The sequence below is a fragment of the Mobula birostris genome, chromosome 22, assembly GCF_030028105.1.
Source record: "Mobula birostris isolate sMobBir1 chromosome 22, sMobBir1.hap1, whole genome shotgun sequence".
Classification (NCBI taxonomy): domain Eukaryota; kingdom Metazoa; phylum Chordata; class Chondrichthyes; order Myliobatiformes; family Myliobatidae; genus Mobula; species Mobula birostris.
In genome coordinates, this window is record NC_092391.1 from 62424090 (window position 1) to 62451602 (window position 27513).

Below are 27513 nucleotides of genomic sequence, written 5' to 3' on the forward strand. Positions count from 1 at the left end.
ACAGGCAACTGTGGAGGCCAAGTCTTTAGGTGTATTTAAGGCAGAGGTAGATAAAATTCTTGACTGGTCAAGACATGAAAAGATAAGCAGGAAGGCAGGAGATTGGGCTGAGAGGAAAAATGGATCAGCCATGATGAAATGGTGGAGCAGACTTGATGGGCCAAATGGCCTAATTCTGCTCCAATATATTGTGGTCTTATATATAAGCTTATCATTACTACATTGCATTATATTTATTTATTGACATACTGCGCAGAACAGGCACTTCCACCCACATCGCCCAGCAATCCCCCCCCCCCAATTGTTAACCCTAGCCTAATCATGGAACAACTTACAATGAACCTTCAACTGGTATGTCTTTGGACTGTGGGAGGAAACTGGAGTACCTGGTGGCAACCCATGTGGTCACAGGGATAACGTACAAACTCCTTGCAGGCAGAGGTGGGAATTGAACCTGGGTCGCTGGTACTGTAAGTGTTGTGCTTAGCACTACACTAGGTTAATTGGTTGTTGAAAATTGTCTTGTCATTAGGCTAGGATTAGGCTGGGCAGCGCGGCTTCAAGTGAACAGCCTATTCCACTTGTATCTCAATAAATTAACTACACATTTCCATATTACTACACGTAGACACACTCAGAACATTAACCTCACACAGTTAATACAATGAATTAGGGCAATGAGATTTACATGTGTAAACTTTTATTTTTCCCTCTGGTGGCATGTCATGAGGCAGCAGGAAGAGTCAAATACACATTTTTAAACTTGCCAACCAATAAATTTGTACAGTTATGCAAAGTAATATTCACAATGCCTTTGATATCGAAGCTTGCGTTAACAGCAGTCTCCCCCATGGTAAAGGCATCTTACCATCCTGACTAGCATTACATTCTGGGGTGAAGTAGATTGTTAACATCGCTGTGGCACGCTCCCCAAAATACTTGTTCAATAAAGACAAGAGATGGGCCTCCTTCTGAATTTGGGAATCCAACAGAATCAAGGCTTCAACTAAACATTGTTGTCATTCAACCTATCCAGTGATACTCATGATTAGCAACAAGGCTTTTTTCCACATTAGGCATAGTGGGGGTTTCCCTCAGTTAAACAGTGAGTGGCACACAGCTTTTTTGGCATGGAAGACCCAAACTGATATGGAACAGTGCTCCATCTGTCTAAGTCAGAACCCTCGAGGCCAAACGCAATATTCAGTGCTAAAGAATGCAAAAGAAAAAATTATTTTGCATTCACTTTCAGCAAAATATTAAATACTTGGCAACATGCAGATACTGGCAATAAAAAATGATTCCTCAAGCTTAAAATCCAGGGAAGAAATGCTGCCTTCTGTAACGTCTTCTCCTCAGTACCTTGAGGGTGAACTGTATAAAGAATACTGTTCACATTGCACTAAACCAGTGTCAAACTGGAAAGATGACTTACAGGATGCTGTTATTACCAGATTCCATTAACTAGCTAATACTCGCTTTAATTTCTAATCAGTGCCTCTCAGATTGTATTTACTAATTTTAAAAAAAGCTACACTTTAAAGTTGAAATGTAACAATGTAATAAATAACAGTAATAGCAGTCCTTTTTGTAAATCCTCGTGCAGTTGAGGTGCTGTTTCAGCTGGGTGCCTGTGCTCTTAATGAGGTTGTAGTATGCTTTTCATGGATTCGGGGTAACAGCGGCGAAGCTGGCGCAGTCATCTACATGTTGAAGCCGTAAGCGGGCTGGCTGTAGCCAGTCGGGTAACCATAGGCGTAGGCAGGCTGAGGGGGTACTGGAGTGGGGCCGGCTGTCAACATTAACTGCTGACCTGTGAAAAGAGAAGGAAAACCATCAGAAAAGGCCAGAGTGGGCTTGGATTAAAACAGATTTTGACTGCTGGGCGGTGTAGCTCAAAGGACCTATTCTGCTATGTATCTCCAAATAAAATGCAGTCAATCATGAGGCAGTACAGCACGGAAAGACCCTTCAGCCCATTTAGCCTGGGCTGACCCCATTTTCTGCCTCGTTCCTTGATCTACACCCAGACCATAGCACCCCAGCCCTCTATTTATTTATTGAGATACAGCAAACTGCTCACAATACTCCACGTTAGGTCTCACCAGAGCCTTACCAAGCCTCAACATTACATCCTTGCTTTTGTATTCTCGTCAAGGGGGCATAGGTTAAGGCGTCTGAACAGGAGTTTAGGAGGATGTCAGAAGTAGGCGCTTTTTTTTTTTAAAAAGACTGGACAGTGCAGGAAAAGTGCTGCTGGGGGTGGTAGTAAAGGCAGATACATTAGGGACATTTAAAAGACTCTTAGACAGAGATATGGAGAAAAATGGAAGGGTATGTGGGAGTGAAGAGTTGGATTGAATTTGGATTAGGTTAAAGGGTAACACAACATCGTGGGAATATGACCTGCACTGCGCTGTAATGGCCTATGTGCTAACTGGAGTGACAGCAAACTTCATTACAAGATCAACGTCCTTGATCAATAGGATAAGCTTTAGACTGAACAAACTTGCACCTCATCTGTTACCCGCATTGCACTCTGTGATTGTAACACTCTGTTCTTCAATATTGCTTCCCAGTTTGTAACTTCAAATGCATCTCTGCAGTGGTTAGCACAACCCTTTACAGCACCAGTAACCCAGGTTCAATTCCCATTGCTGCCTGTAAGGAGTTTGTACATTCTCTCCGTGATCGTGTGGGTTTCCTCTGGGTGCTCTGGTTACCTCCCACAGTCTCAAGACGTACCAGCTGGCAGGTTAATTGGTCATTACAAATTGTCCTGTGACTGAGATAGGATTAAACTGGTGATTGCTGGGTGGTGTGGCTTGAAGGGCCCGAATGGTTTGTTCAGCGCTGTGTCTTAATAAATAAAGGATCGATCTGAATGGACAGCATGCACAACTAGTTTTCCTCACTGCACATGCTACAGTAATTTACCAAGACACCACAATAATAAACCGATTTACTAGGTTTCAAATTACAGCTTAGGAGACGGTAATCCTCCAGCATTTTGTGTGTGTTACTGTGGATTTCAGCATCTGCAGAATCTCTTGCACTTCTACCATTAAGTTAGCTTATTTCAGTTAACCATAGACTTCAGGAGAGCCAGTCCTCACTGGAGGATCTGAGGTGAAAGGCATGAAATCTAAAGCTATAACAAGCTACTATGGACATGCAGTGGACAGTGTATTAATTGGCTATATCAGGGCCTGGTATGGACACACCAATACCCTTGAACAGAAATCCTTCAAAGGTACTGGATCTGAGCCAGTACATCACAAGTAAAGCCCTCCTCACCATTGAGCACATCTACAAGAAATGCTGTTGTAGGAAAGCAGCATCCATCAGCAGAGATCCCCACCACTCAGGTCATGCTCTTTTCTCGCTACTGCCTTCAGGTAGAAGGTACAAGAGCCTCAGGGCTCGCACCACCACACTCAGGATCAGTTACAACCCCTCAATATCAGGCTCTTGAACAAAAGGGGATAACTACACTCACTTGCCCATCCATTAACATGATCCCACAACCTATGATCTCACTTTAAGGACTCTCTCTCATTCTCATTATTCATCGCTGTTTATTTATATTTGCATTTGCAGTTTGTTGTCTCCTGCACTCTGGTTGATCTTTCATTGATCCTGTTACAGTTACTATTCTACAGATTTGCTGAGATTTGCCTGCAGGAAAATGAATCGCAGGGTCGTATGTGGTGAATTATATGTACTTTGATAATAAAATTTAGTTTGAACTCTGACTGCAGAAACTTACCAAATACTAGTGGAGCTGGTTCAGTTACTTGCTCTTCATCTTTCCTTAAGCTATCTAAAGCATCAAGTTTGTCCACCTGGAGTACAAGGACATGTACAAATCAGTCACAACTTGCGCCTTTCATTAACAACAGGCATAATAACTCAGCTATTCGCTGAAAATGAACACAAAAAATGGTGAGTTTAATGTACAACAGTTGATGCCAACATCTACTTTTTAAGATTATCCAAGGTGGTAAGACGATACAGATAAGACACTGGGAGACAATACAACAATCAGTTAAGACAAATACACTCAGTGGCCATTTTATTATTAGGTATACCTGCCCGTTAATGCAAATATCTAATTAGCCAATTATGTAGCAGCAAGTCAACGCATAAAAGCATGCAGACATGGTCAAGAGATTCAGTTGTTGTTCAGACCAAGCATCAGAATTGGGGAAGAAATGTGATCTAAGTGACTTTGACCATGGAATGATTGGTTTGAGTATCACAGAAACTGCTGATTTTCATGCACAACAGTCTCTAGAGTTTATAGAGAATTGTGCAACAAACAAAAAAATCCAATGAGTGGCAGCTCTGTGGGCAAAAACACTTAATGAGAGGGGCCAGAGGAGAATGGCCAAACTGGTTCAAGCTGACAGGAAGGCGACAGTAACTCACAGAACTATACATTATGTGAAGAAGAGCATCTCTGAACACACATCGATCCTTGAAGTGGATGGGCTACAGCAGCAGAAGACCATGCACATACACTCAGTGGCCACTTTAAGTACAGGAGGTACACTGAGTGTATAATGCAGTTCAATAAATGTTAAAATAGATTTGCAAAACACCATGGCAATTTTTTCTGAATGTCTTAGTTTTTCCTAATTATTCCCTTTCTGGCAGGGAAATAAAAATCCACATGCGAACCACGTCTTGTTGTAGCTACAGGTGGGTTGTGGGGCAAGCGTGGTCAGAGGTGTAAAATGACAGGGACAAATGACAAATAATTAACTGTAAAATTCTCCCTGTAGATTCTTGCTAAGGTAACTTCAGCATTGCAAGGAAATTATCTATTGTGTTTAAACAAAAAGCTAAGAATTGTATCTGTGTGGATCTGAAATAACACCTCCACCTGCTGGATGCTGTCCAAGTTGCATGCCATCTTGGACAATGTCTCCCATTCACTACATAATGTACTGGTTGGGCACACGAGTACATTCAGCCAGAGACTCATTCCACCGAGATGCAACACTGAGCGTCATAGGAAGTCATTCCTGCCTGTGGCCATCAAGCTTTACAACTCCACCCTTGGACTGGTCCTGAACTTATTTCCTGGCATAAGTTACATATTACTATTTAATTATGTATGGTTTTATCACTATTTAATTATTTATGGTGCAACTGCAACGAAAACCAATTTCCCTCGGGATCAATAAAGTATGACTATGACCTGGCTGACAACAATGGTGCACTTCAAGGATGCGTGCCTAGCCCACTGCTCTACTCTCTCTAGACCCATGACTGTGTGGCTAGACACAGCTCAAATGCCATCTGTAAGTTTGCTGATGATAGAACAGAATTCCAGATGGTGACGAGAGGGCATACAGGAGCCAGATAGATCAGCTGCTTGAGTGGTGTTGCATCAACAACCTCGCACTCAACGTCAACATGACCAAAAAACCGATTGTTGACTTCAAAAACGGCAAGACAAGGGAACAAACACCAGTCCTCAGAGGGGTCAGAAAGGAAAGAGTGAGTGATTTCATGATCCTGGGTGTCAATATCTGAGGAACTAACCTGGACCCAACATATCGATGCAGCTACAAAGAAGGCACGACAGTGGCTATATTTCATTAGGAGTTTGGGGAGATTTGGTATGTCACCAAAGATGCTTGCAATTTTCTACAGATGTACCGTGTAGAGCATTCTAACTGGCTGCATCACCGTCTGGTACGGGGCGGGGGGGGAGGGCTACTGCACAGGATTGAAGCAAGCTGCAGAGTTATAATCTTAGTCAGCACCATCAGAAATAAAATACAGGAACTTTAAATATAAATACACAAGATAGCTTATACACGTAGATTGAATTGTATTGTCCATAAAATTACACTAGACATAAGAGTGTACTCAAAGTAACTTTGACAGGAAATGATAAAGTTGGGGATGTAGAGGAGCAGGTTAGTGGGTGGACATGTTGATCAGCCTTACTGCTTAGGGAAAGTAACTGTTTTTAAATCTGGTGGTCCTGGTGTGGATGCTACGTAGCCTCCTCCCCGATGGGAGTGGGACAAACAGTCCATGAGCAGGTGGGTGGGATCCTTTGTCATGTTACTGGCCCTTTCTGTATACATGTCCTTTCATGGTAAGTCAGATAATATGGTGTTAAACAGTAATTAACCCATCCAAAAATTTTACATTTTTTTTTGCAAAAGTCTGATTTATTGACAGAAGCATACTTTCTTTGGAACTATTGAAACCTTATTTGCTAATTCAGCTCATCCATAGAACTCGAATATGGCAATATTCCAAGATATGAACAGCCCATCAGCAGCTGGTTTAAACACATGCGGGGTTTTCTCTGAACTGGTTCATGTTATAACAGATGTAAGTATTCAGGAATTCTGGTTCATTGGGGCAGCCCTTTATTTGGGACAACTCTTGAAAAACAAAAACTAATCAAGAAAACTGCAGGAATTTCCTTCATTTATTTGGGACAGGAGAATATTGCCAAACTATTTCTGACTAGTGTCAGTCACTTGCACTTGTGTGGCTCTTAAGACAGTACACAGTGCTCACAGCAAACAGTTCATAAGTAGCAAGTTATGTGTGCTTATGTTATATTATCCATCAGGGCCAATGGACACATTCAAAAACTAATTTTTAGAACATAGAAATCTCCAGCACATTACAGGCCCTTTGGCCCACAATGTTGTGCTGACCATGTAACCTACTCTAGAAACTTCCCAGAATTACTCTATGGCACAGCCCTCAATTTTTCTAAGCTCCATGTACCGAAATTGATAATTTTGTGTTTTTTTTTAAATTTTGACTTCAAAAAGTTTCAGACTATCACCAAGATGCCACAAAAAAAAAAAAAAAAAAAATTGATACCAGCCAACATTACTACATGCAGGAAGGCAACAAGGGCCGTCCATTATCCGCACCAGGTGTCAGCGTTGATTTTGTTCATTTACAGTCAATCAAAAGAAGATTTATAGTACGGTAGTGCTATTAGCAGTGTTCCAATTTGTTCTGTATTTCATTTAAATATACTCAGTTAAACTGTAGATTGATTTATTTAAAAAATATACCTTTTAACTATATCCATGAAACTTCGGCTGGTTGGGACAGCCTTTTAATTGGGCCACAGTGTATTAGTCCTGTTGTGTCCCAATTAACCAGAATCCACCACATTATGGAAGGGACAGAGTAAGGGTAATTTAGATAACCTGTTTAATTGGTAATACACAAGAACCTCAAGATGTAGAAAGAATGAAGCTAGTGAACCTAAGTGCATTAGGTAGAACAGATGGCAAGCACGTAGAAAGAATATCGTTAGTGAATCCAAATGCTTTAGGTAGAACAGACAGCAAGCAGTTAGTTGGATTATTGTTTAGTCCACAACTTCATCAGATTTACACTGCACTCCATTAAGGACAGTTTAAGAAGCTCCCTCTAAAAGCAGTTAGAAACCCTGAGCTAGTGGTTATGGGCTGAGGAATCCAGACTATGTTAGCAAAAAAAAAGCAGATGGTCACCTTTTCCACTATTTCATCAACCTGCAAGAAAATTCAGAGGTGAAACTTGAGACCTAGAGCAAAAGCACAGATGAAAGAAAATCACAGGAAAATCAGGTAGCAAAAATGTGACCCAGCTAGAATGATTATGTAAGTGAAAAATAAGAAGGGTGCCAAGATGCCAACTTCGGTTTGATCATAAACTTCAAGAACCTATAGTACTCACCAATACTTCAGAAGGAACAACAGGAGCCTGCACTGTCATCTTATTAGATCAGACAGCACAAATTAACCGTTCCCTAGTTTTTCATATCCCTTAATACCCGTGACTAATAACACAAATCTTAGATTTATAAAATGACAACTGACCTAACATCAGCAGAGGGCAGCACAGTCGCATGGTGGTTAGCATAAGACTATTACAGCACAGGAGACCCGGCTTCAATTCTAGCCGCTATCTGTATGGAACACACAAAATACTGGAGGAACTCAACAGGCCAAGCAGCATCTGTGAAAAAAAGGTCTCAGCCTGAAATGTCAACAAAATGTTTATTCATTTCCATGGATGCTGCCTGACCTGCTGCGATCTCCCAGCATTTTGTGTATGTTGCTTTGGATTTCCAGCATTTGCAGATTCTCATGTTTGCTATCTGTAAGAAGCCTGTATATTCTCCCTGTGACTGTAGAGTTTCCTGTGGGTACTCCGGTTTCCTCCAACATTCCAAAGATGTACCAGATAACTGGTCACCCATGGGTGTAATTTGGCAGCGCAGGCTCATTGGGTCTGTTACTCTGCTCTATTGCCAAACAATAAACAGATGTTATTTGCTGTGTTATTGCTGTTTATATGATTTCTTTGAAGCACACTGAGTGTTAGTTGTTTTCTTTGAACGGGTTCCATGGTGTTTCTTTGTTTCATGGCTGTCTACAGGAAGACGAGCCTCAGGGTTGTATACTCTGCATATATACTTTGACAACAAAATGTGCTTTGAATCTTTAAAACAGTGCCCCCAAGCTGAAGACTTCTCAGCTACTGTAAATAGATTCTATATCACCATTAGCTTCAAGTTACAAATAGATGAACTGAATAAGTTACCCTATTATTCAGTTTTGTGTAATCTAAACCTTCGAGCAAGAACCACTCGAATCAGCTGTCTGAAGTGTTGCATGGAATATGGGAACTCTACTTGAATCATTGGTATTTTGTAATCAAGACAATTTTCAACTCTACATTTTATTTTCAATGCGATTGCAATCCTGTCAGAAGTAACCAACATAGAACGTAGCTTCCTAATGTGACTGGAAACATTTCAGCCTGAAATGAAACTTTGAACAGGAATAGGGAGAAACCAATTTGAAACTGTTACCAACAACAAACCAAAGTCATCTCATATTTTTAATAGTTCAGAACGGCCTCAGTGATCACAGTGCCACCATTTCAATAGCCAAGGACCAGCTTAAGACTCAAACTACATTTATTATCAAAGTATATATGCAGTATACAGCCCTGTGATCAGTCTTCTCCACAGACGGCCACGAAACGAAGAAACACCATGGAATCAAACCATCCAAAAAAAAATCAACCGCCTCCACCCCCCAAGAAAGAACGAGTGAAAATGATATAAAAAGCACCAAAGAGTCAATCAAACAACAGTCCAATCCACAAAGTGCAGATCTAGAACTTTGGAACCATCCTCCAACAGCATGGGAGTGCGCGAGTGAGCAGGAAAAGGAGAAGGAGACCATCACACACAGACACCTTCCTCCGGCAGCAGCCAGTGAGAGGTTGGTTGATGGCGCTGAACACACGATTGCCCTGATCAATCAATTTTCCTCAATGCTTTAATAGACGAGAAATGGAGTCAATCATGGGCTCATGACCCATCTCTAAGCTTCTTGGCCACTCACCTCCTGGAACCTTTTCGTAGACAGCAAAGCACCAGATTGCCCAACCGGGCCAAAAACTCACCATCAAATTGTAGATCACAGGCTCTAACAGTACCAGACCACATTTAAAAAAAAAAACACGTAAAAGAAACAGTTCCGTGGGCCACCTGGAAGATGTCGCCCAAGGTAGTGTTGTTCGCTGCTGCCATCTTGACCAGAATTATATATGAACAGCTGAAAAGGAATTCTGAAGCTATCCCTTGACTAAGTTGATAATCGTCTAAGTCTAGCAGACACAAACTGCTAAGTGACTGCGTGTGTGTAATAGTTTTCCCCTCCTGCCACAAGGAGGTCATCAGGTTGAACTCAACACTTCAAATTCCGTCCAACCTGATGGTATGAACATCAATTTCTCCAACGTTCAGTAGGTTTCCTCCCTCACCCTTCCCTCCCCTTGAATTCTCCACTCTGGTCTCTTACTGCTTCTCCTTAGCTGCCTATCACCTCTCTCTGGTGCTCCTCCTCCTCCTCCCATGGTCCACTCTTCTGATTCCTTCTTCTCCAGCCTTTCCACCCGTCCCCTTCCAGCTTGTCCTTTTTCCTCTCCTGCCACCTTCTTATTCTGGCATCTTCCCCCTTCCTTTCCAGTCCTGAAGAAGGGTCTTAGCCCAAAATATCGACTGGTTATTCTTTTCCACAGATGCTGCCTGAGCTGCTGGGCTCCTCCAGCATTGTGATTGTTGCTCTAGCTTTCAAGCATCTACAGAATCTTGTAAGTTTCCTGTACTCTTAAATGCAAAGCCTCATACCCATGTTGCAATTCCAATATGTACAAGTTCACTTGCACTCATGCCAACTATTATGCAAACACTTGCAAAGATTTGGAGTAACTCCCCCAGTACTTTATACAACTTCCGATCAAATACATGAACATTGCTCTGTACACAATGCCTAGAAACGTAGGCCCATCAAGCTCAGTCAGAAAAACTTGCTCCAGACTGAAATTTTATATTAACAACATTAAATTCTCAATTTTTTTAATTTAGAGATACAGTACAGAAGAAGTTGTTCTGGCCCAAGAATCCCACACCAGCCAATTACATCCGTGTGACTGTTGGAAACCAGCTTTTTTAAAAAAAATACTTCATTAGATGAGGTATTGCAAGACTAAAGCTGTATTTGTTCTATTTAACAAACTTGAATATTTCACAGTATGTGTTGATCCCCACTTAATGGAAGAAAGCAGTATAGTAGTTATGTAACAGCTTATCACCTTTCTCAGTTTTCACTGGCTATGTGTTGGCACACTAACCGTGTGATAGAATTGTGCAACCATTGACGGACTTATTCTTAGCTCAGGAACCCTCTGTTATCTTGAGTACGAAGGATAGATTTTTCAGAGGTGACATCATCTTTTTTTTTGCCTTCTCCACTTTGAATCTCTGCTCTGCTTCTCAGCTCTTCACTTAGTACATGTATGTTTGTTTAAACCTTAAGATAAACTATTAATAATTAAAACTCACCACTCTTAAGAATCAGAAAAATAATAGACCCAACAGCTATCTGATCACCATTTCACTGTTTTTTAAAAAATACTTTTTATAAGATTTGGACTTTAACAAACTCATGTATTTTTAACAGTATGCAGTGGTCCATCTTCACTTACTAGCAGAGCACAGTACAGCAGTTAAACTAACAGTTTATCACCTTTCTCAGTTTTCACTGGCTAAGTATTAGCACATTACCCATGTGATGTAATTGCACAACCATTGATTAGTTCGGTTATTTGAAGAATTTCTCTTTTCACAATAATAAAGGTGATGAGTCTTTCAGAGGCTGCATAAGATGGCGCCAGTGTACTACACTCCCTCAGTTGACATCTTCTAGATAGCAAATGAAAATAGGCTTTTTACTTCTTTTATGTCTGTTTTTCACCTTAAATGTGTTTTTGGGACTGCTAGAGCCTGTGATTCACAGCCTGGAAATTGTTTTGAGTGATTCAGTGCTTTGCTGGCTCTGAGAAGATTCTGGGAAGAGAGTGTGTACTCGCCAGCCTCGATGTGAAGGAACTTTGAGATGGCACATGAGCTGATGTTCGACTTCATTTCACCATTTACAACGTCCAGTAATGGCCAATTAAAGCATAGACGAAGACTGAGACATCGAAGTGAATGCAGAAAGCCAGCAAGGGTTTCAGCGCCGACTGTTTACCTTTTGATCGCTGACAGAGGAGGAGCCTGAGTGGCCCATCAATGTGGCAGGCAGGTCTCTGATATTGTAGATAGCGAGATTCCGCGCTTATGGATTGGACTATTGCATTTATGGACTGCGGATTTTTTCAAACATGGTTTCTATATTCTGTGTTTTGGAAAAAAAAAATCGGCTGTTCCTTTTTTGTTTTGTCGTGTGAGGGGAGAGGGGGTTTGAGGATCGATATTCTGTTAGTATTTTGTGTGTGTGTGGGGGGTCAAAGTTCCTGTTTTGTTTTGCATAGGGGTGGGGGTGGGGTTGATGATCAGGATGCTGTTCTTTTTTGTACAGGGTGGAGGGTTTGATGTTCCTCTCTGAATGACTTGTTCTTTCTTCATTTTGTGGCTGTCTGGAGAAATACAAATTTCAGAGTTACATATGGATACAGGCTTCGATAATAAATGAACCTTTGAACTTTTATCTTCAGTTTCTGACTCCTTTTCATTCCTTTTAGCTTCATTTGTCGGCTTTTTATTTAGTCTGCGTAGTATTTGTATGTCTGTTTGGACTTTAAAAATAAATGATTGTTAAAAATCAAGACTGCTCACCATTCCTGACTCCTGGAAGAACCCCAAGGATCGGAAGATGACCAGAAATCCGACATGACCAATTAAAGTACTAACCTCGTACTCTTTGGAAGATGGGAGGAAATCGGAGAACCCGAAGAGAATCCACATGGCCATGGGGAGATCGTAGACAGCGGTGGGAATGAACGTGGGTGTCGCACAAGGTTCAAACTTTACTGATATTTAAAAGGTCACTTACTTTGCTGAGGTATTCTCTCATAACTTGAATAAAGTATGGCATCGCAAAGTCCATAATGTTATGCCTCCATGAGAGCTCAAGAACCACGTCTGGCCGTAACAGATCATAGCATGTGAACAGACAAGAGGCAAAGCATTCTTGTTTGCCCTCTTCTAGAAACCACTGTAACAGCTTCTCGGAGAGCTCTGTGTCCTTGGACTCTGCTGCATATTGCATTGCATCCTAGAAAAATTGAGAATTCAGAATCAAGTTTGAAAGTCACAGCTGAACTCAGTAAGTGATACTCATACGGGTGCTTGCCTTGTATAGACGGTCCTTTTTACACAGCTCCACACTCTGCTTCCAGCGATTGTTACCTTTGTAGAGATAAGCAGCGATGCGCCTAAATTCAATTAGCTCATGCTTTTCTAGGCGCTGAGCAAGGCTGATGTTGTCAAAGTTATCGTATGCATCAATGGATGTACGCAAACCCTGCAGAGAAACAGAACAATCATACTAGATCGCTGGACAAGTCACTGATAAAATTTAGAAGTGTTTATACTTTCTCCCATGATCTGTAGACTATAAAGCCATAAGACACAAAGCAGAATTAGGCCATTCAGCTCATTGACTGGGCTCACTATTCCATCACAGCTGATTTATTATCCTGCTAAACCCCATTCTTCTGCACCCTTCCTGTAACATTGATGATCTTACTAATCAAGAGTCTATCCAATCTGCACTTTTAAAGATACCAAATGACTTGACCTCCACAGTCCCCGTGCCAGTGAATATCACAGAATCACCACCCTCCGTCTAAAGAAACTCCTCATCTCTGCTCAAATGGGATGTCCAGAAGACACAAGACACAAGAGGAGCAGAATTAAGCCATTCAGCCCACTGAGTCAACTCTGTCATGGCTGATTCCAGATCCCACTCAATACTATACTAGCTTTCTTGCCAGAACTTTTGATGCCCTGACTGATCAGGAAACGCTCAACTTCTGCCTTAAGTATACGCAAGGACTTGGCCTCCACAGCAGTCTGTGACAGAGCATTCCACAGATTTACTACTGTATGGCTAAAAAAATTCCTCTCTACCTCTGTTCTAAAGGGTTGCCCCTCAATTCTGAGACTGTGCCCTCTAGTTCTGGATAACCCCCACAGGAAACATCCTCTCCACACCCACCCTATCCAGTCCTTTCAACATTTGGTAGGCTTCAATGAGACACCCCTGCATTCTTCTAAATTCCAGTGATTACAGGCCCAAAGTTGCCAAACACTCCTCATATGTTAACCTCTTCATTCCCAGAATCATCCTAGCGAACTCTGGACTCTCTTCAATGACAATACACCCTTTCTGAGATATGGGGCCCAAAACTATTCACAATACTGTAAGTGTGGTCTTATAAAGACTCAGCATTATCACCTTGTTTCATATTCTATTCCCCTTAAAATAAATGCCAACATTGCTTTTGCCTTCTTTACCAGACTCATCCTGTGAATTAACCTTCTGGGAGTCTTGCACGAGGACTCTTAAGTCCCTCTGCACCTCTGATGTTTGAACATTCTCTCATTTAGATAATAGTCCACATTATTGCTCCTTTTACCCAAATGCATTATCATACATTTCCCAACACTGCATTCCATCTGCCACATTTTTGCCCACTCTTCCAATTTGTCTAAGTCCTGCTGCAATCACATTGCTTCCTCAGCACTACCTACCCCTCCACCTATCTTCGTATCATCCGCAAACTTTGTCACAAAGCCATCAATTCCATTATCTAAATCACTGACAAGCAATGTGAAAAGTAACAGTCCCAATACTGACCCCAGTGGAACACCACTAGTCACTGGCAGCGAACCAGAAAAGGCCCCCTTTATTCCCACTGCCTCCCATCTGTCAGCCATTTCTCTATCCACGCCACTATCTTTCCCGTAATGCCATAGGATTTTTTCTTGTTAAGCAGCCTCATATGTGGCACCTTATCAAACACCTTCTGAAAATCCAAGTAAATGACATCCACTGCCTCTCCTTTCTCCACAATGCTTGTAACTTCCTCCAAGAACTCTAACACATTTGTCAGGCAAGATTTCCCTTTATAGAAACTATGCTGACTTTGACTTATTTTACCATTAGTCTCCAAGTACCCTGAAACCTCACCCTTAATTATAGACTCCAACACTTACCCATCTACTGACGTTAGGTTAACTGGCCTATAATTTGCTTACTTTTGTCTTCCTCCCTTCTTAAAAAGTGGAATGACATATGCAATCTTCTATTCCTCCAGAAACCTTGCCAGAATCAAGTGATTCTTGAAGGATCATGACCAATGCATCTGTTATCTCCAGCAACCTCTCTCAGGACTCCAGGATGTAGTCCATCTGGTCCAGGTAACTTATCCACCTTAAGACCTTTGAGCTCGCCTAGCACTTTTTTCCTTTGTAATAGAAACGGCACTCAATCCTGCTCCCTGACACTCACAGACCTCTGGCACACTGCTAGTGTCTTTCACCGTGAAGACAGATGCAAAGTACTCATTCAATTTATCTGCCATTTCTTTGTCCTCCATTAATACCTCACCAGCATCATTTTTCAGTGGTCTAGTATCAACTCTAACCACACCCCCCCCCCCCATTCTTCATATAACTGAAAAAACTTTTTGTATCTGCTCTATATTATTGGCTAGTTTGCCCTCATATTTCATATTTTTCCTTCTTATAGTTTTTTAGTTACCTTTTGTTGGGTTTTAAAAGCTTCCCAATCATTCAACTTCCCACTCACCTTTGCTACCTTATATACCCTTTCCTTGGCTTTAATGCAGTCCTTAACTTCCCCTGCCGTTTGAGAACTTAATTAGGTGCTGCTCGGCATGTAATTGTCAGCCCAAGTCAGTGCCGTTTGCCAATTGCATCGCCTTTGACCTGGGCCGACACCTAATTAATTAGCATGTTTATTTCAGCTTTTTTCTTAAAGATGTGCTGTGTGCCTCCCGGCTACTGCTGCATTCTTCGCGAATCAGTACAGTATCTGTCCATGGCCTGGGTGTTGGGGTGGTGGGACACTGGGGTGTCATCTCGTCGTCTGTTTCCATTAGAGCAAGCAGCTCATCTTCTATGACTGCCCGCCTCGATGTTGAAGGTCGAGGTTCGTTGTCTGCTGTGGCTGATGTGGAAGGCTTGCTTGACTGCTGAGCCTCGCGTATTTTTCTATCATACAGTTCTTTGTAAGGACTCAAACCATCTTGCAAATATCCCCTAAACCTACATACCCTTTCAAAATTAAAGTTGTACTTTATCATTGCAGTGAAAATCTCACAGTTGCTTCACTTTTGCTACTGCATTCGGTTTTGATTGTTATCCTTTCCTCTTCCAATTGCATCAGCTCTTCATCTATCAGTTCTTGGTCATGGGATGCCAAAACCTCTTCAACATCACCTTCGTCAGCTTCCACAAGCCAAACTCACTTAGTCCTTACTTCGTTCACCACGATCGAAACGCTTAATTATGTCTAGTTTTACGCTAAGTGTAACACCCTTACGAGTTCTTTTTGGTTTTTCCGACACCATAGAACTCATCTTGCAAACGGCTGCTCACAGGCTTGTGTTAAAGCAATGCTGCTCCGAATCCGGGGAGAGCGACTGCTCGGGGGGCGTGCTGCCTTTTATCGCGTGCTGAATTTTCTTCGTAACAGTGAAAACACCTTCTGGAAGCGAAAACAGGGTACTAATGTAGGTCTTTCGTAACAGTGAGGGTTTGAAAAGCAGGGGACACCTGTACATCTCCAACCCCACCCCAGGACAGAAGTAGCAGGATTATAAAGTGAGTCCACGCTCATGGAGGATAGCGCATGGATGAGACTGCACAGGAAGAGCAAGCATCTCCACCCAGCCACTCACTTTCTTAGATAAGGGACCTAATCTACTCAGAATGCTCTGTGCAGTCTAACCAATGCCTCAAAACCTCAGCAGGAATGTAATTTCTAATGAGATAAAGCTGCTCTGCACAAGCTTTAGGTCATGTAAATAAACAGACCATTGATGGCTAAAGGGGAAGAACATCTTTTATGCGTAGAGTTAAACATCCTTCCAAGAGATTTTACCAATCAGTTATGCAGTATATAATATAGGACAACCTTGACCCAAGGTTGTAAACTCTTGTCACTATTCCCATGCCATACGAGACACTGATTATAACCAGCTCAGTTGGGAATGTTCTTATTTTAGTAGGAAATTCAACCAGAATTGAGAGTTAGATCGCAGTTTCAGGACCAGTGCCTTTGCAGTAAACAGAAGCAGAGTAAAAGATGCGTGATTTACCAGAACAGGGATCGAACAGGCTGGCATAAACAGAAGAGATTCTGCAGATGTTGGAAACCCAAAGCAACACAGTTGAAACCCAACAGGACAGCTGGTAAATTAAAATTTTAAGTAATAAAATAAATTTGTAATTGGGAACATGCATTGCTTAATCAAGTCAAGAGTAACACACACAAAATGCTGGAGGAACTCAACAGGTCAGGCAGCATCTATGGAAATGAATAGACAGTTGACATATCAGACAGAGACCCTTCTACAGGAGTGGAAAGGAAGAGGGAACTTGCCAGAATAAAAAGGTGAGCGGAGGGGAAGGAGGCTAGCTGTAAGGTGATAGGTGAAGCCAAGTGGGTGGGAAAGTTAAAGGGCTGGAGAGGAAGGAATCTGATAGGAGAGGAGGGAGGACCATAGGAGGAGGAAAAGGGTGAGGTGATAGGCAGGTTGGAAGAGGTGAGGGGCCAGAATGGGGAATAGAAGGGGGGGGGGGGGGGAGAGGGGGAGAGGAGAAATTATTTTTTAAAACCGGGAATCAATATTCATGCCATCAGTTTTGAGGCTGCCCAGACAGAATACAGGGTGTTGCTCCTCCAGCTTGAGGGTGGCCTCATCTTAGCCCAAGAGGCAGCCATGGACTGACGGTCAGAACAGGCTGGTGATCTTTTCAAGAGCAGAAGCTTGAAGAGTGATTCAGATTAATGCAGATTGGTGGGGAAGTGTGCAGGGGTGAAGGGTGGTGCAGGCAAGATCAGTAAACATAAACCAGCCCCTAATAAATCCAATAGGAGAAGCATTGCTAATTGCAGGGAGAGGCTGAAGTGAACTGTTGCATTTAGAGGGAGGATGGATATGGTCATGGAGTAATGAATCACCACGAGCAGTAGTTTGCATTACATATTCCTTGGAAGTTTAAAAAGTAGGACAGCATTGCCACATACCTGGTAATCCTCCTCGTCAGTAAGCAGATTATTCAGCGCTTCATTCACTGACTTATTATTGTGATTCTGAACTGATCGCAGGTATGGCTTAATCAGCGGCAACTGGCCCACCTGTAATCAGACAGAATACACTCAGTCTTGTACCATTAGAAATGCTTTCAAAGTTCAAATTACATTTATGATCAAAGGATGTATAAGTTATACAACCTTGAGATTCAACTGCTTACAGGCTGCCACAAAACAAGAGAGCTGAAAGAACCCAATTAAAAAAAGATCAATACACACCCAGTGCGCAGAGAGAAAAAAAAACAAATCGTGCACACAATAATAAGAAACAACAGCATTCAGAATGAAAATGAATCCTAAGAGACAAAGCTCAGAGCAGGCCCATAGCTTCAGTTTCAGTTCATTACAGTAAGGCATATCACCATGAAACTTGCAGACATGAAGCCTGGAGCAGCCAGAGCAGCCTCACAGCTTTGGTGCTGAGAGGGAGTAAACTTCGCAGAACCAGCCCCACCCCTGCCTCCGGTACCGACCATCTGCCTTTTCAGTCCACCTGGCCTGGGTGTTTCAATTGTCCAAATACTGGCTCATCCCCTGCACTAGGACCTGGGCCCCATGCTTTGGGCCTGGTCCCAATGCCACGTTCCAGCCCATACAGAACTTACCAAATTGTGCAAGTAGTGGCTCACCTTGCTGAAAAAGGTGACTGCCCTGGTATGGTCCAAGCGTGGTGACAATACCATCAGGAGATCATTGATTAACAGTGGCTTGAAGTCCAAATAGAACTGTAGAGCCTTATAATACAACTCCACATTGGCAACCTGAGGGAATAATTCAAGTGATCACTACCTAGTCAAGGTTAAAAAGTGAACATGTCTCGCATTGAGAATATCATGACAACATTCTTAGGAATGGTTCTGATACATCATAAAGGACTGGAAATTAAATGTAGCAGCTGCCAAGTCATCAAAATAGACAAGTAGCAAAGTACAACACAGAAAAAGGCCCTTCATCCCATCTAATCTGTGCCAATCCATTTAAACAGTCTACTCCCAGTCATAGCCCTACTATCCACATACCTATCCAAACTTCTTTTAAATGTTGAAATCAAACTCATACACCATTTGTGCTGCCAGTTCGTTCCACATTCTCACCACTGAGTGAAGTTTCCTATCATGCTCCCCTTAAACATTTCACCTTTCACCCTTAACCCATGACATCTAGTTGCAGTCCCATCCAACCTGTGAAAAAAGACCGCTAGCATTTACCCTATCTATACCCCTTATAATTTTGTATACCACTATCAAATCTCCTCTCAATCTTCTATATTCTAAATAATACAATCCTAACCTATTCAATCTTTCTCTTTTTAACTCAAGTCCTCCAGATTCAGCGACATTCTTGTGAATTTTCTCTGCATTCTTTCACCTGATTTTCATCTTTCCTGTGGGGAGGTGACCAAAACTGCAGACAATACTCCATATTAGGCCCCACCAATGTCTTATACAACTTCAACATAACATCCCATCTCCTGTACACAACATTTTGATTTATGGCCAACGTGCCATTAGCTTTAAAACGTAACACAACAGGCACTTCAGTCTACGATGTTGCACTAAGTTTTTAATCTACTCTAAGATCAATCTAACTCTTCCCTCCTACACCATCCCTGGCAGGGTGTTCCATGTACCACCACTGTAATAGCTTACTCTCTGATATCCCCCATTCCACCAGTCACCTTCAAATTATGCCCCCTTGTATTAGCCACTTCCATCCTGAGAGAAATCCCTGGCTGTACACTCGATCCACGCCTTTTTGTACAGCATTACCAACAAGATTGGTTCCTTAAGGTTGTTGTAGCTGGAGATGGTAATGGGGGCAAGCTCCCACTTCCTATTAAATGTTGCCAATGCTGTGCACCTCAAACAGTCTCTGACAACCAAGTCCAGCTCCCTGCTTTCATGTGTGGCTTAACTACTAAGCTCAGCTGAACCATTTCTACTGACAGGAGAAGGGCAAAGGCAGTTTACCGGCTCCTTAAGACCAGTTGCTTTGGGCAGATGGGGTGACAGCTGTGGTTGGCAGCTCATTTAGGAGAAGAGACACTCTGATCTCAAACCTCTGCTGCCTTGCGAGTAAAACCAGAGGGAAAGTCCTGAGCTGGAGTCCTTACGGCAGTCCTACGTTGAGTTCCAGGCTGACTGGCAACACCTGCAACGCTGCTGATAGCAAACTTTACCAGTCAGTGGTATTCCTTTGCATTCATCAGATGTGTGGTGAGGGGAGGGAGCTTGCTACATGGGGAGCATCCTGTACTGTCCAGGCTTGCAGATCTAGACAGTTAGCATGCAACATCCATGGTCAACCCCGACCGATGGAGAACTCAAAAGCAAACAAGATTAGTAAATACCTTTGCTATAATATCTTTGTACTGTCCTTCCTTCCAGGCATCTGTGGGGTGATTCATCATGGTGATGACAGCATTGTCATACTCTTCGTATTTATCATACAGGAAGACCAGCTCAGCCCACAGATGGGCCTGCTCAGCAGCTCGCAGAACCTAGAGAACAGGCAGAACCAAGCACCATGTAAAAGGAACCACTCCACTTCAGAAAGATTCCAAATAAACTGCTTCAAAACAAGGTTCTAGATACAAATCGTATTATTGTTGTACATGTGCTGAAATACATTAAAATCCTTATTCAACATGCCACCCATACAGAAAATCTCATCAGATCAGTGCACTGAGATAGCACATGGGAAAACAATATCAGAGTGTAGAATAAATTGTTACAGATAAAGTGCAGATTATGGAATGGTAAGCATCAGAGACCCGGGTTCAATTCCCGCTGCTGTCTGTAGGAGTTTGTACGTCCTCCCCATGATCGCGTGGGTTTCCTCTGGGTGCTCTGATTTCCTCCCACAATTGTAGCAGTTGCCAGGTCCCATGATTAGGGTTGCTGGGTATTTCAGTTTGAAGGGCTAGAAGAACCTATTCCATGCTGTAGCTCAATAAATAAATAAATAAATAAACAAGGCCGCGGCAAAGTAGATTGAGGTTATTTTGAGTCATCTTACCATATCAGGTCAATTCAATAGCCTGAAAACAGTGGGATAGATGCTGTCAGTAAGCCAGGTGCAACGTACTTTCAGGCTTTTGCATCTTCTGTTCAATGGGACAAGGGAGATGAGAGAATGCCTAGGGTGGGTGGGGTCTTTGATTATACTGGTCGTGTTATTGAGGTAGCAAGTTATGGCTTTTATAAATGGTCTTAAAACCAGAAAAAAAAATCCTTGTGTTAACAACAGCTGTGGAAAGAAATTAACGAAATTAAAGTTTACAAAAGGTTCAGAGAGCTAGGTAATGTCAGAGATCTAGAAGATTATAAAACTAATAGGAAGGAGCTTAAGAAGGAAATTAGGAGAGCCAGAAGGGGCCATGAGAAGGCCTTGGCAGGCAGGATTAAGGAAAACCCCAAGGCATTCTACAAGTAAGTGAAGAGCAAGAGGATAAGATGTGAAAGACTAGGACCTATCAAGTGTGACAGTGGGAAAGTATGTATGGAACTGGAGGAAATAGCAGAGGTACTTAATGAATACTTTACTTCAGTATTCACTATGGAAAAGGATCTTGGTGATTGTAGTGATGACTTGCAGCAGACTGAAAAGCTTGAACATGTACATATTAAGAAAGAGGATGTGCTGGTTTTGGAAAGCATCAAGTTGGATAAGTCACTGGGACCAGATGAGATGTACCCCAGGCTACTGTGGGAGGCGAGGGAGAAAATTGCTGAGTCTCTGGCAATGATCTTTGCATCATCAATGGGGACGGGAGAGATTCCGGAGGATTGGAGGGATGCGGATGTCGTTCCCTTATTCAAGAAAGGGAGTAGAGATAGCCCAGGAAATTATAGACCAGTGAGTCTTACCCTCAGTGGTTGGTAAGTTGATGGAGAAGATCCTGAGAAGCAGGATTTATGAACATTTGGAGAGGTTAGGAATTATAATTAGGAATAGTTAGTATGGCTTTGTCAAGGGCAGGTCGTGCCTTACGAGCCTGATTGAATTTTTTGAGGATGCGACTAAACACATTGATGAAGGTAGAGCAGTAGATGTAGTGTATATGGATTTCAGCAAGGCATTTGATAAGCTACCCCATGCAAGGCTTATTGAGAAAGTAAGGAGGCATGGGATCCAAGGGGACATTGCTTTGTGGATCCAGAACTGGCTTGCCCACAGAAGGCAAAGAGTGGTTGTAGACAGGTCATATTCTGCATGGAGGTCGGTCACCAGTGGAGTGCGTCAGACATCTGTTCTGGGACTCTCACTCTTCGTGATTTTTATAAATGACCTGGATGACGAAGTGGAGGGATGGGTTAGTACGGTTGCTGATGACACAAAGGTTGGAGGTGTTGTGGATAGTGTGGAGGGCTGTCAGAGGTAGGATGCAAAACTGGGCTGAGAAGTGGCAGATGGAGTTCAACTGAGGTAAGTGTGAAGTGGTTCATTTTGGTAGGTCAAATATGATGGCAGAATATAGTACAGGTCGACCCTCACTAATCGGGCACCATTGGGACCTGAGGAGTGCCGGATTAATGAAAATGCCGAATTACAGAAGGATCACATTAAGCATAATCAGTGCTGGATTATCGAAGGAACCGGATTACAGGTAGTCAGATTAGTGAAGGTTGACCTGTATTAATGGTAAGACTCTTGGCAGTGTGGAGGATCAGAGGGATCTTGGGGTCCGAGTCCATAGGACGCTCAAAGCAGCTGCGCAGGTTGACTCTGTGGTTAAGGCGGCGTACGGTGTATTGGCCTTCATCAATTGTAGAATTGAATTTAGAAGCCGAGAGGTAATATTGCAGCTGTATAGGACCCTGGTCAGACCCCATTTGGAGTACTGTGCTCAGTTCTGGTCGCTTCACTACAGGAAGGATGTGGAAACTATAGAAAGGGTGCAGAGGAAATTTACAAGGATGTTGCCTGAATTGAGAGCATGCCTTATGAGAATAGGTTGAGTGAACTTGGCCTTTTCTCCTTGGAGCAACGGAGGATGAGAGGTGACCTGATAGAGGTGTATAAGATGATGAGAGGCATTGATCGTGTGGATAGTCAGAGGCTTTTTCCCAGGGCTGAAATGGTTGCCACATGAGGACACAGGTTTAAGGTGCTGGGGAGTAGGTACAGAGATGTCAGGGGTAAGTTTTTTACTCAGAGTGGTGAGTGCGTGGAATGGGCTGCCGGCAACGATGGTGGAAGCGGATACGATAGGGTCTTTTAAGAGACTTCTGGATAGGTACATGGACCTTAGAAAATCGAGGGCTAGAGGTAAGCCTAGTAATTTCTAAGGTAGGGACATGTTCAGCACAAGTTTGTGGGCCGTAGGGCCTGTATTGTGCTGTAGGTTTTCTATGTTTTTTTTCTATGTTTCTATGTCAAAAACTTCTGTTAGAATTGGGAATGGGAATGTAAAGTGGTGGAAGGACTGAGAGAACAAAGTGTGAGGTCAGGGATATTGAGAGATGACAAGTTTTTACAGATATACTGCGGACAGCATTCTAACTGGCTGCATCACCGTCTGGTATTGGGGGATGGGGGTGGTGGCTACTACTCAGGATCAAAGTAAGCTTCAGAGAGTTGTAAAATTAGTCAGCTCCTTCACGGGCACTAACCTCTGTGGTATCCAGGACATCTACAAGGAGCAGTGCTTCAAAAAGGCAGTGCTCATCATTAAGGATCCTTATCATTGCCTCAATTGGGAAGGGGGTACAGAAGCCAAAGGCACACACTGAACAATTCAGGAACAGTTTTTTCCACTCTGCCATCAGATTTCTGAATATATATCTTCTTTTCCCTGTCATCTTGTATTGCATTGTACTGCTACCACAAAGTTAACAAATTCCATGACATATGTCAATATTAAACCTGGTTCTGATTGATAGGTTAATGAGAGAACATGACTAAGGATTAAAAGTGAAAAATAGATCTGCGGGAAATTGAGGCCACACTAATGGAGCTAAAGCACAAAATTATCGAGTTCTGATGCAGATAAAAAGATAACTCAAGTTGTAAATTCAAGGGGTCTGCAAAGCTTCAATGTGCTGTTTTGCAAGTTTAACATTACAGATCAGAGTGAGAGACAAGCAACAGGAAGCCTAGCAGAGAGTCACCCAGTTTCTCCAATACAGAATGGAAGTGCAGCAGAATCACTTTTTCACCGGAAGGATGAGTGGATTTCTGGCTGGTGGGAAGGGAAGGGCTGAAAAATATGCATGGGAAAGTGCTCTAAGGACAGAGGCTGCTGGAGACAGATCATCACCATCACGCATGATGTGGATGACCATGATCTTTCCATGACCACAACTGTTTTTGGCAAACCTTTCGAAAGAAGTGATTTGCCACTGCCTTCTTCTGGGCAGTGCCTTCACAAGATGGGTGACCCCAGCCATTATCAATACCCTTAAGTGATTTACTACCTGGCGTCAGTGGTTCTATAACCAGGATCTGTAATATGCACCAGCTGTTCATATGACCATCCACCACTTGCTCCCATGGTTTCACGCGACCCTGATCGGGTGTGGGGGCTAAGCAGGTGCTACACGTTGCTCAAAGGTGACCTGTAGACTAACAGAGGGAAGGAGCACCTTACGGTTCTTCTGGAAGAGACACATCTCTCCACCCTGCTACTCATGGAGACAGAGCAGCAGACGAAGAAACACAAAGGAACATGAAGGCTGTGCACTGCAGGAAATGTCCAGCAGTTCAAATGGTGGCCTTCACTTTTTAAAACCCACTAGTGCTGTATAAAGGATGTCATAGTATGAGCACAAAATGCAGTCACTGCACCCTGTCTGTTGGTGGCTCACCTTTTCCTGGACAGCCCCATAAATTTATTTTTAATACTCATCCAATTCCTCAAAATGCTAGTATTCCCAAACATTTTTGGGGAAACTACTTCAAACTAGATCGTAAATATTTCCTTTTGAGTACTGGCTCATTTGGCAATTCTTCTTTCATGGAAGTAGGCAAGCATTTGTTGTCCAATCATGAATGCCATCAAGTCTAGTGCTTGAAAACAGCTGATCATCCTGCTGCTGTTAGAGTGGAATCACAGGACAAGCCAGTGTTGCACAAGGGATTCTGTGATGCTAGAAATCTTGAGCAATACACACAGAATGCTGGAGGAACTCAGCAAGTCAGCCAACATCTATGGAAAGGAATAAACAGTTGTTTCAGACCAAGACCTTTCATCAGGGCACTGAATCCTAATGAAGAGGCTCAGCCTGACTGATTATCAAACCATGTTAGGCACAGACCTAATAAACTGTTATTAATTAGGAATTAAATACAAATTCACCACTTAATGGAACGTGATGCAAATCAATGCTCCCAAAACCATTAAGGCCAATAACATTGGACAACAAAGAATTTGCCTCCTGAAGAGTGGTGATAACTGGAGAGTCAGTGACAGCCTGGAGAGAGGGTAACTAGGGCAGAATGGACTGGCAACCCAATCTGTGTCCTCAGAGGAGGACCCCCACAAAAGCTACGATGAATCGAAGGGAAAGATACCCCCAGGGGTGCCCGAGAAGGGGGTGGGGGGGGAGGAGGATGAGCACCCCAGTCAGACTGACACAACGGCATCAGATCCAGGCAATGAACAAACGACTATGAGGAAGCAGTGTGCATGTGGCAAAATCTTCAAGAACGATCGCAGCTTGAAGATCCACCAAGCGAGGATGAAGCGTTTGGCGGGAGCAGGATCAGCACAACGTGCAGGTGTCCAACCTGGTGAGACGAAGGAGGTGCCAGGCCTGGAGTCACCTCATAGTGCCCAGAAGTGTTGCAACTAATCCCTCTAATGTCAAGTCTAACAGGAGGCAGATCAAATGGCCTGCAGCTAACATGACTTCACTGTGGAAGCAGTTTGATGAAGACGTCAACCAAATTCTGGAGGCAACAGCAAAGGGAGGGGTCGATAGGAAGCTGCAAGCCATGACAACAATCATTGCCAGCATCGCAGCTGACTGGATGGAGAATGAGGTGTCTCCCAGTGGAGGTTGGCTGTAGGGGATTCGCAGCCCGTTCCTTAGCCAGAGCCTCAGCAATTTGGGCATCGAGGGAGAAAGGAAGAGGAGAGCCACCTGCAGTACCACCGATGTTACAAAGAGGGCCTCAAGATGGCTGTGGCTCAAAAGAGGGAAGCCATGGAGTCGTAAGTAGCTAGCCATCTGGACACAGGCTGGGGTCTGATCAACCCCGGCTGGGTCACCTGGAGGAGGGTGTATGATGTTGAAAGACCCGAAACACCTGATGATTCCAGGAACATCACTGAAGATGTGTCCAGAGGCATCAGTAGATGCATGTACACAACAGTGCATCTTATGGATTACAGGCTGCTGATCATGAAAATCACCATGAAATTTCCCTATCACACGTTTTCTTTTAATTTGCCTATACTGGTTATATCAATTCATAATTCAAGTCAGAATAACTTTTGCCAAGTCGGCATTTTTGTTGGTCCACAAATCAAATGGGAAGAACTTCTAGTAGGAACAGAGAAAAATCACATGGAAGGCTTTTAAGGATGGGGTTGAAAATTTTCTTGGCAACTACAGAGCACCAAACTACGTGCAGCTGGTGATAACACGCTTCAAGTATACAAAACCATGAAGTGCAACGTGTCACTAAAGATTCATTTTTTGCATTCCCATTTAGACTTCTTCCCTGCAAATTTTGGCACTGTCAGTGACGACCATGGTGAAAGTTTCACCAGTACATTGCAATCATGGAGAAACGGTATCAGGGCAACTGGAATCCATCAATGCTGGCTGATTAGTGTTGGAAGTTTAAGCGAGAAGCTTCAGATACTGAGTACAAACGCAAATCATTATCAAAACATTTTTAGCTTAGTTGAACTATTGCAAAGCATCAGCACTTATGCAAAGGAGCTGGTTGTGGACTACAGGAGGAACAGAGACAGGTTAGTCCCTATTGACATCAATGGATTTGGGGTTGAGAGCGTGAACAGCTTTAAATTCCTTGGTGTAAGCATCACCGAGGATCTCACGTGGTCTGTACATAACAGCAGTGCGGTGAAAAAGGCACCACAGCGCCTCTTTCCAAGTTTGGTATCAGCCCCCAAATCCTAAGAACCTTCTACAGGAGCACAATTGAGAGCATCCTGACTGGTTGCATCACTGCCTGGTATGGGAACTGTACCTCCCTCAATTGCAGGACTCTGCAGAGAGTGGTGAGGACAGCCCAGCGCATCTGTAGATGTAAGGTTCGCACTATTCAGGACATTTACAAAGATATGTGTGTGTTAAAAGGGCCAGAAGGATCATTGGGGACCCAAGTCACCCCAACCACAAACTGTTCCAGCTGCTACCAACAGGGAAATGGTACTGCAGCAAAAAAGCCAGGACCAACACGCTCCAGGACAGTTTCTTCCACCAGGCCATCAGACTGCTTAATTCATGCCAACATAACTGTATTTCTATGTTAGATTGACTATCCTGTTGTACATACTATTACAAATTACTATAAATTGCACATTTAGATGAAGTTGTAACGTAAAGAGTTTTACTCCTCATGTATAAGGATGGAAGCAATAAAGTTAATTCAATTAAATGCATTATATTCAATAAAAGTTAATTTCTTGCTTCTCTAAATTCCTATGTGACACACGTAGTCAAATTATATTTGTGTTCAACTTCAAGCAGTCTATCATAAACTAAAAACACTTGAGGAAGCAACACTTTTGAAAAAGTTTGTTGTGCAGTGTAATTTGATCACTGCTCCATTTGCAATATCTCATTACGAAATACTCATAAACCAATTTTCTGTGAGCACTGAACCAATACAAGCTTGACTGGCA

General features: G+C 42.8%; 1 protein-coding gene across 4 annotated transcripts in view; it reads right to left on the minus strand.

The window, feature by feature from the left end:
- Positions 1–693: 693 nt before the first annotated feature.
- The window catches only part of LOC140186507 (clathrin heavy chain 1-like), a 132953-nt gene continuing 106133 nt past the window's right edge, over positions 694–27513 (minus strand). Inside the window, exons 26-33 of one of the 4 annotated variants that reach the window (XM_072240884.1) lie at positions 20041–20190; positions 18320–18451; positions 17625–17735; positions 12696–12866; positions 12396–12617; positions 7515–7535; positions 3770–3845; positions 694–1813 (exon numbers count right to left, since the gene is read on the minus strand). In XM_072240884.1, the coding sequence (XP_072096985.1) occupies positions 1704–1813; positions 3770–3845; positions 7515–7535; positions 12396–12617; positions 12696–12866; positions 17625–17735; positions 18320–18451; positions 20041–20190 (993 nt within the window). In that variant the 3' untranslated portion in view covers positions 694–1703. Of the gene's footprint in view, positions 1814–3767; positions 3846–7514; positions 7568–11625; positions 11980–12395; positions 12618–12695; positions 12867–17624; positions 17736–18319; positions 18452–20040; positions 20191–27513 lie in introns of those variants that run through there. The other 3 variants (XM_072240881.1, XM_072240882.1, XM_072240883.1) reach the window with 3 other exon arrangements.